General features: G+C 35.0%; 1 protein-coding gene across 1 annotated transcript; it reads left to right on the forward strand.

The window, feature by feature from the left end:
* Positions 1–5,398: 5,398 nt before the first annotated feature.
* Positions 5,399–10,227, forward strand: rgs8 (regulator of G protein signaling 8). The gene is given in 5 exon segments (XM_088598487.1): positions 5,399–5,499; positions 6,586–6,647; positions 8,402–8,568; positions 10,038–10,103; positions 10,105–10,227. Coding segments are annotated over 5 exon segments (519 nt in total).
* Positions 10,228–10,704: the final 477 nt, after the last annotated feature.

Below are 10,704 nucleotides of genomic sequence, written 5' to 3' on the forward strand. Positions count from 1 at the left end.
CACACTCTTCTTTTTACTTTCAGCAAGGAATTGACCTTTGCTTGCTACTTTGAAAACTGAATGCTGATACAGCCTCCATTCTAGCCTCTTCATAATGAGTTAAAATTATTTATTTTTTCTAAGTAACAGCAAGAGCAAAACAATATAGTAGTAATGCTTTTAAAAGCTCTCACAATTTAGTATAGAGATGGTGCATAGTGTGCCCCTAGAGATTCCTAGGCTCTGACTCTCTCTCTAAGCATTTAGCACTGGTAAATGCAAATAGCTGTTGCTTTTCATAGAGAACAGAAGAAATCGAGACGAGGCAAGCTGTAAGTTGTAAATCATAGTCAAAATGTTGAATAGCACATGTGAATATTTATATTATTATTAACAATAAAAAACATTACTTCACATTTGAATTTCTGCTTCAGTTTGTTTTTACTGTGTTTTAGAAGGAAAACATTATACCAAATAAATCCGAAGACAGGTGTTTGTGCATTTAGCATTTTATGACACAAAACGCGTTTATTTCGGGCTGAAAAACACGTTTTGAAAAGTGTGCTGTTACTGCCCCATAACTTACATGGGGTTGACCAAACTTGCAGAAACATGTTTATTTCTGCTGAAAAACACGTTTTGACCCTTTCTGCACACTGGGGTTAAGAGCTTAGTGTGTGGGCTCTTCTGAGCCTTGCTGTTACATGGGGATTCAGTTGTCTGAAAAAACGCGTTTATTTCGGGCTGAAAAACACGTTTTGAAAAGTGTGTTGTTACTGCCCCATAACTTACATGGGGTTGACCAAACTTTCAGAAACATGTTTATTTCTGCTGAAAAACACGTTTTGACCCTTTCTGCACACTGGGGTTAAGAGCTGAGTGTGTGGGCTCTTCTGAGCCTTGCTGTTACATGGGGATTCAGTTGTCTGAAAAAACGCGTTTATTTCGGGCTGAAAAACACGTTTTGAAAAGTGTTTTGTTACTGCCCCATAACTTACATGGGGTTGACCAAACTTGCAGAAACATGTTTATTTCTGCTGAAAAACACGTTTTGACCCTTTCTGCACACTGGGGTTAAGAGCTGAGTGTGTGGGCTCTTCTGAGCCTTGCTGTTACATGGGGATTCAGTTGTCTGAAAAAACGCGTTTATTTCGGGCTGAAAAACACGTTTTGAAAAGTGTGCTGTTACTGCCCCATAACTTACATGGGGTTGACCAAACTTGCAGAAACATGTTTATTTCTGCTGAAAAACACGTTTTGACCCTTTCTGCACACTGGGGTTAAGAGCTGAGTGTGTGGGCTCTTCTGAGCCTTGCTGTTACATGGGGATTCAGTTTAAACTTGGTCAAAATGGATTAATTTAGCCCATTTCCTATTTATTATTCACATCTTCCAGATACTGTATTGTATGTGTGTTTCTGACAGTTATCCACTTGGTGTCACTAAAGATATCTCTTATATGAGCATAAAGTTGAAATTGCTCATGGATGTTACAGTCATCATTTTCAATGATTAAATATAAATCCCACATCTTTCTGACCAAGATTTACTTCTGTATACTGTTTTCAAAGTATCTGTCTAAAGTAAATAGTAGTGTAAAGATTGTTCAAGAATAAATATTTATTATTTTCTTAGTAGAAGTAATGGTAATGTCAAATATAATAATAATAACTGCTTACACTTATTGTGTAAACTTACACAATATAGCACTTATAGCACTTTTCTGGACACTCCACATAAAGCGCTTTACAGGTAATGGGGACCCTCCACCACCACCAATGTGCAGCATCCACCTGGATGATATGACGCCAGCCATAGTGCGCCAGAACGCTCACCACACATCAGCTATCAGTGGGGAGGAGTAATGAAGCCAACTCATAGATGGGGATTATTAGGAGGCCATGATTGGTAAAGGCCATGGGGAATTTTGGCCAGGACACCAGGGTTACACCCCTACTCTTTTCGAGAAATGCCTTGGGATTTTTAATGACCACAGAGAGTCAGGACCTCGGTTTTACGTCTCATCCAAAGGACGGCGCCTGTTTACAGTATAGTGTCCCCATCACTATACTGGGGCATTAGGACCCACATTGACCGCAGGGTTAGCGCCCCCTGTTGGCCCCACTAACATCTCTTCCAGCAGCAACCTTAGTTTTTCCCAGGAGGTCTCCCATCCAGGTATTGACCAGGCTCACACCTGCTTAGCTTTAGTGGGTTGCCAGTTCTGAGTTGCAGAGTGAACTGGATGTAATGGATTAAATATAAGATCATATAAGTTATCAAGTTATACTGTATTTACTTTTGTCTCTATTTGAAATAAAAAACAATGTAGACATATTTTGTAGAAAAGTTTTGAAAAATTTACTTTTTTTTTTTCATGTACCCAACATAAAAAGTTAATTAAAGGTAATATACATATATGTGACCTAAAAGAACAATAATGTCATCATTGTTGAAGCACAATGATGGTTAGTGCTTCAACACTGGTGAACATTGGTGCTTCACCTTGTAGCACGGAAGTGACCCAAAACATACAGCTCACTTGAAATTGTTAAGTTGAACACAAAGAACCATGAATGTGATGTTTACCAAAGGATATTAGTCATATCACAGAATAAAAACCTTGTAGTGAATCACAAATAGGTCTAAAGAACAAAATACTATATGTTGACTGGGACACAGACATGACATTATAAAAATTTCATGCAGTAGACTGTAGATTGCATTTATTTCAATGGCAACATTTCCGCAATATACATCTTAAATATATTTTGCAAGGTTGAAATGAGAAAGAAAATTGAAAGGTAAATTGTAAAGCGTAAAGACCAATACTCATATAACAAATATATGTGGATAGCTAAATATACTGTAAAAAGAGGGTTACTACTCCTCTGTTGCCTATAGTAACCACAGCATACCACTTGAGAACTGTTTACCACTTTCTGTATTTGACCCAGTAACATTGTGTACTTTTCTATCCCTAAAAATTGTACATATTAACAGAATTTGTTGGTAATCATCTAAGATAAAAAGACTTAAATTTATTTTTTGCAAACTGAAGACGCATTTTGTTTAATGTCATCAATTAAGGACAGATTTAAAAACAAACCACTGAGCGTGTGTTTTTGTGCTTTATTTTACTTAATGTACTTTTATAAAGCAATATCAACTACAGCTTAGGCTGAGCATGCACAAAATTGTCCTCACTTTGATGCAGGCAATAAATCATTCTTTAGAAAGTTTGCGTTTGCTCTATTAAGAGGCACAGAAAAAGCAATTGAAAGTCAAATTGTTCACACAAACACTCCAAATTGTTTACACAGAAAGGTTAGGTAGTGAGTATCTATTTAAAATAGGAGGGAATGTCAAAAAAATATATTCATATATATTTTTCTCCCTCATAGATCAAGATCCCTCATAATCCTGTAAGAACATTATCTGGATGCAGAGTGTGTCTGACTGAAGCAGTGGTAGAAGCTGCAGAAAGTAAGTAGGTAAGTTAGGTGATAGTGGCAAAACTGACATTAAAGTTAAAGTGTAATATAAATTATTTAAAAAACACTTTGAAATCCACATATAGTAACTAAAATGTAGTGAAACTGCAGTGTATTGTAGTAAGGATATGTAGTTGTAATGGTTAAGGAAAACTCCTGTGGTTTCATAAAGAACACTATTTACAGTGCTGTGTGTTGTCTGACAGCTTATCAGATGATTTTCAATATAAGTAATCCATTTATCGAAGATTGTATAGTCGAAACATACAATGATTTACTTCATTGGAGTTACTACTTTTAATAATATGTCAGTAATATGTAATTAGTAATATGTATGCTACTACATGATTCCTGTATCCTTTTATTCTTCTTTTATTATAAAGGGTATTGCTTTTATGATGTCAGTATGCCATGTGGATTTCAAAAATGAAAAAGCTATGCTCCAATAAGCAAACACAATTTCGCCTATAGGTTCGTTTCCAAACTTGGTTGATGTTGATGATTCCAGGCACTTTGAATTTGGTTGGAACCGATGGTTATATAAATATAGCACTGTGGAGCCAGAGGCTTTTGTATCAGACAGACTAATAATCTATTTAAACCAAAAACATTTTCAGTACAAAAGTCATTTTTCTTCTCACTGTATTCCAAAATAGAAGTCTAGCTTTTTGTGTCTTACAAAATATAATATTTAGTATAGTATAATACATCATCAGTTAGTATAATACATTGTTTGATAATTATAATGCAAAGTATTAGAAGTTCAACCAATATACTGTATGCAGTACATGCTTAATTGTTGTCCAGTCATCACTAGTTAAAGCCTGGGGTTTTAAAGTAGTATAAGGAAATGAGCCACAATATATTTGCATAATGCAGCTGTTGCACTTGCAATAAATAATGACTTTGTTGGAGCCTGGGATTACCCGAGCGGTAGTGCTCAAGGAACCAAGGTTGGTTCAGCTTCATTTGTTCAGGATTTCCTTGCAGAAATGCAACTCCTAGTACCTGCCACATGCCTCCAAGCTTGCAGTGAGAGATGCACTGTTCTTGCATTTAGTGTTACTGTAGTTGTCAGTTACAATCAGGTCCTGTGGTGTTGACCAATTTTTTTTTGCCCATAAAATATTAAGAGCTTTAAAGGTGTGAAAATATCTGATTACCATAAATGGCCTTTGCTATTCATTAGCTGAGATACAAAGCCTGATTGACAAGGTAGTACAGTGGTTAGCATTTGTGCCCTGAATTTATTCCTGGTCCTTGGGTGCTATTAGCATGGAGTTTGTGTGTTCTCCCTGTATTCACAATTATTTGTTCAGTCACAATTATACATTTTTGCTGGGTGCTCTGGTTTCCTCCCACAGTCCAAATACACTCTGGTAGCCTAGTTGGCCCTGGTCTGAGTGTGGTTGTGTGCCCTGGGATGGACTGGCATTCCATCCAGGGTGTATTCTCCCCTGAGGCTGTTGCTTGCCAAGATAGGCTCTGACTCCCCCGTGACCCTGAACTGGATGAAGCAGTGAGAAAACGGATGGACGTAAATACAAAGCTGTGAACATGATATACAGTAATGAATCACAATGTACTGTATTTGCATAATGCAGGGTTTGGTTAAGTGTCTTAAAATTCAGTTGCCTTTGAAGTCACTTGGATACTTAATAACAATACTGTGAGAAAACCATTTAGAATCTGACAATTGAAAAAATAATCTTTATATTCCAGACCGTAAAACACCCTCATTTCAATAAATCATGATAAACAGTGTGGCTACATTAAAACTAATGATACAGCTACGTAAGTATCTCAATATATAGAAGTTGATTGAATGAGTAAGCTAAATGAGTTGGTGGCATTCCAAGTAGGAGGATGATGTACATTTATAATTTTATGTACACACAACTTTTGTCTATTTTAGAGCCAAAACCATGAAAACAAGACTGGGCTGCCTATCCAATAAATCTGATTCTTACAGCGATTTTACTGCCTTTCTTTCCCCAAAGACAGAAAGAATAACCGAATGCATGAAGTAAGTATGCTGCTTACATATTCGTGTTAGAATGAGGCACTGAAAAGATATTTTCAGTTTGTATTGATATTGTAAAGTGAGCGACTGAGGCTGACACTATTGAAGTACAAAGAAAGAACTTTTAATGCCTTTTTCATGTACAGAAAGGGCTGTTCCCAAACTAAACCTTTAACTCAAAAATAAAAGAAAGGAGTGCAGGACAGTCTTCTTACTCGCAGGTCAGCTCTGTGTTTCCTTCAGCGTCCCTTTGTTTCCTTGGCAACCACACGATTCCCCCTCCCCCGCCTGCCTCTACTGAAGATATAACATCCCCAGGGTGTCTCCTCGCCTGACATTTGGCTACCACTATAATATATTGCATATGATTCAAAGATCTGGTTCTGGACATTTATATCTTAGAATGGGAAAAGTAGGAAAAGTCAGCCATTCTTATGCAGCAGTCTGCCAAGTTACCAGACAAAGATAACTATTTAATCTGATTATCCTTAACTTATCCCTAAAGTCAATTAATGTTACTCCTCTTAAATAAACCTTATCTCAGTAACTGAACCTTATCTCAGTAAGACACTTCTCAGGCTCTACTGTACAATTTGCAGTCTTTAAGGGGTTTAGATCTCTAAAAAGACTCTGATTTCACTCTTGAGCCATGTGCAAGATAACTGTTTTACACTTGGTATTAAAGGTGATACTACTGTAGGTTCGGTTTTATCCTATTCTACAGTATACTGTATACTGCATAACTCACATACTGTAAAGACATTCTGTAATGTAATGAATACACTGTATTCTGCAAGAAAATGAAAAAAATAGCTCATGGATTAGACATAGCCATAAATAGTTACTGTATATACTGTATATATCTATAATAATAGGCGAAGCTCAATTTGTTAAATTAATCTACAGTGATTTTACCTAAATTTGCATAAGTCGAGAGAGTGCTAGGGAATCAAGTTATACTGTATAACCTACAGTGTACCTCTGTGATACTTCTTTCTTGTCTGTTTAGTTATTGCAATTGTTTAATTTCTCATTTCAAGTACTGTGTAACATCTTTTCAGTTTTGCCTGTATTGTTTCTACTTGTCAGATTTTCAACAGAAGAAGTCATAAGATGGGCTGAATCATTCAATACACTGCTTTCCCATAAATGTACTGTAAGTAGGCTATTCGGTAAGAATGAAAAAGAAATATTTCTCAAAATAAATTTGAAATATATATGCACGTACATGTTTATAGTTGTTTTTGCTCCCTTCTTGTGATCATTGTTCAAATTATTTTTAACAAGCTATAGCTTTTTTTAAAGACATATAAAGGTATATTACAGACACAAAATCAGTCAGACCCACTGCCGGTCATTTGTGATATGATTTAAATTTAAAACATATATACACTATACTGTACACAGTGTGTTATACTGTGGAGAAAGAAACTTTATTTCTTAATTTCAGTAGAACTTGCATATAGAAAGTGCATATCCTTTTAAAAATCTCTGTAATGTTTTATTTAGTATTAAGAGTAATAAATAAAATAACTGTAGGCCACTTCTAATTGATGGAAGAGTTGATTGTGGTTTCAATCTTAAGAAAACAAAATGGATGAAAAAAAAAACAGTTGTCTTCTGGAAAAGAATATTGTGCCTGTGCAGAAAGCTTTGTTTTCTTCTTTGACCAAAAGAACACTTAATGTGTATACCATACACAGTACCACACATTAGAACACATGAATGGTATATATCAGATTGTACTGTTCGTTCCCAAAGGAGAACAAACACAATGACTATACTTTCAGCTATCCCAATTTTTCTTGTATTGACCTGCAATAAAGAACTCTGTTATCTTACAGTAACTTTGAATTACATTAATTTGCTTTTCTCTGTCGTCTGTAAAATAGCCTAGCTTCCTTTTCTAAGAGAATCATTAAATTCTTTGCAAAGAACAAATTGTGACTATACAAAAGCATTGACTGAACTTGTCTTTTTCACATACTGTATTGTTAGTTAATGGTTGGTGAATTTACTTTAAATAGACAAACTTGCGTGGCAGTATTATGGGATCTACAGATGGATTTTGAATTAAAAAAAAAGAATATTTTCACAGAAAACAACTGAATCTATTTTTGTGGTGCCCTCCTGTACATCACCATAAAAAATGAAATATATTATTTCAGGTTTAACAATAAGATTTTGTATATTTTACATAGACTTGCAGTAACAATGCAAATTGTGTTCCTTGTTATTGGTATTATAATTTATATTTTTTCGCTTATAAAAGATTTCTTTTCAGAAAAAATATATTTTTTCTCAATGGAACCATAGTTTTGAGTTGATTGATACTGTTGTCTTAATTAAAAATGCCACAGAAAAAGATTACTTGAAAACGTAGTCTTGCCAAATTAATAGAATGGGTCAGAGACTTGTCCTTCCTCTGGAACATTTATTTTGAATGTGTTTTCCAGTCTCACAAAACATTCCGTCAAATTGTGTTCCTGAAAAACAGCAGCTGCATAACATAAGCAAAGACAAAATGACAGTCAAGAATTCCTCTGAGGGATGAGAGGAAACAAGGGACAGTCCCATGATGTATTTCAGTCTGTTACCAAAAAAAGATCTGCAATTGGTCTGGAAATCTGAAAATTTCGAAATGTGGACCTTGTGATGTTATACTTGCACAAATCATAAAGCCTTTGTTGTAATGCCAGGGTTAGATTTCATTCTTTAGGAGTTGGATAATTGTCCATGTTAAATTCAAGAAGGTTCAGAGTGTGTTGAGAATAAAGTGTTTTTTATAAATTGAACTTTAATCTTTTGTGCCCGTTTCTGAGCTATGTTTAAACTTAAAAGGTTTGACGGCAGTTACCTACTGTATTACAACACATTACTAATTACGTTTCTGTTAACTTTCTAGGTGGCTTGGCTGCATTCAGAGCATTCCTCAAAACTGAGTTCAGTGAGGAAAATATTGAGTTCTGGATGGCCTGTGAGGACTACAAACAAACCAAGTCGGCCACAAAACTGATCAACAAAGCCCCAAAAATCTATGAGGAGTTTATTGATTTTCAAGCACCTAGAGAGGTAATTTTACCAGTCAACAGCATTTTAAAAAATAGAATCTCAATTTTGGGGGTATATCCGTGCAATTTTGGCATCATCACTTGTGTTTTTTTACAAATCCCATGAATCAAACAGGAGAGAATAAGTATACTTACGGGTATAATTAACACATTACAGGCAACACAGCCCTGTACTGGACATTTGGTGCCAACAGCATTTCATACCTGCAAGCATTCAGGAGACTGCAGGGGTCACTCTCTAATACAGAACTAAAATAGCCCTGGTTGACTAATCCCAACACTATACTTAGCAGCACTCAGCCAATTGGGAATCTTGGTCACAGTCAACTCAGTGACATGACACGAGTTCAAACACAAGTTGAATGGATCATAGAGCTCAGCCTGTACAGCCAGGCAAATGCTGGTTTAATGGTTGAGTCACTTGGGAGGCCCCCTAATTATCATTCTTTTTGATAAGAGTTTAATTAAACTTTAAAAAAATACAACCAGCTCTCAAATACTCATGGCCTTTGACTGTACCGGATGGAGGGACAATTGTGCAGTATGCAACTACAGTAGAGATCTCCTGAGATAACATGTAATGTGCTTAGCCAGCCAGACACTGTTCACATTCTGTATTGGCCTTATTAGTCATATTTATGCACATGGAAGTCAATCATTCTTGACCACAGGTAACTAACAGACGTCATTTAGTTAAACATTAAAAGTTTCAAAAAATAAAACATGAAAACTGAAATAGTTGAAAAGTGATGGTTTTCTATTTTACATTTGATCTGGTTATCTTAATTGCTTTACTATATTTTAATGTGTTATTAATCTATATATTATATTTTTAAAATAAATATTAATATTTTAAGATATTTGTGAACAGGTCCTAAATATATGAGAATGTGAACTGTCGAAACTGTTAATCTTTTTTATATGGGATATTTGATACAGTATATTCCGTTTTCAGTGGAACACAGGCGTTAAACCAGAAAAGATTGAAATACGTAGATACTGTATACTGAAAATCACATGTTTATCTGTGACTTTTATTCAGAAAACAACTGGGGTCAGGTAACAGTATGTTAAGAGGAAATGGACCATTTTGTACAATCTATTGAGGGGATTTCTCACCGTGCAAATTCTCACTGATACTATCTAATACGATTTTGATGTTCTATATCTTAGTGCATCTTGACCCTATGATTGATACTTACATCAAATTTCATCAACTAATCTCAGATATTTAAAAGTAGGCAGTCAATGATTAGCACAAGAGGCAGTAGTAGTTATGAATCCAACAGTAGTTACATGCGTCAATATCTTATGCAATCTTCTTGTGAAACTGGTGTACATAATTACTTTCAAATAAATACATTTGTAATTTAAATAAATTGTGAATTTCTTCATATGTTGAACAGTGATATGATGTTGAACATAATGATGTTTGCAGATGATGAAATTAGGTCATCACTTCTTCCACAGGTGAACATTGACTATCAAACTAGAGAGATAACTAGGAAGAACCTTCTGGAACCAACCTACTCATGTGATCAGTATGGCCCACGCAAGAGTATACAGCCTGATGGAAAAGGATTCCTATCCACGTTTCCTGAGATCAAACATCTACATATATTTACTGAACCAGATGCATTCTCAAAGAAGATGTAATTAGAAGGTAGACCAATAAATACACAATATATTTTTCAGTATATAATGTTTGTCCTTGTGTAGCCTAAAGATGAAAATTGAATAAAAGCATTGTTGCTTTCCCATACTGGGTGTGTATAGTCTGGTAATCAAGCACAACCTACAGTATATGTTTTAGTTATTACAAATGTTTCTCAGTTGTATATTTGTGTGTTTCATAAAGAAATATTACAAATACTGTTCTTATTACATCTGTTAATTTATTTTCCAATACATTTCATTAGAATGAAGTATGTCTATATAGACATGTTAATAGAAAAGTTTAAAAATAAATCTACCAAAAAGAAATGTCTACTCTTTTTGTTATGTAAAAGGGATAGAAAAGAGAAAAGGAAAGGAAAATCATCACTGTAAGATAAAGTAGCAATATCATTTCTGGTACAGAATATTACACCATGACCTGTAATTGTGCACAGCCACCATCACAAGGACAAGGCAAGAT

The sequence above is a fragment of the Lepisosteus platostomus genome, chromosome 11, assembly GCF_059453375.1.
Source record: "Lepisosteus platostomus isolate fLepPlt1 chromosome 11, fLepPlt1.hap1, whole genome shotgun sequence".
Classification (NCBI taxonomy): Eukaryota; Metazoa; Chordata; class Actinopteri; order Semionotiformes; family Lepisosteidae; genus Lepisosteus; species Lepisosteus platostomus.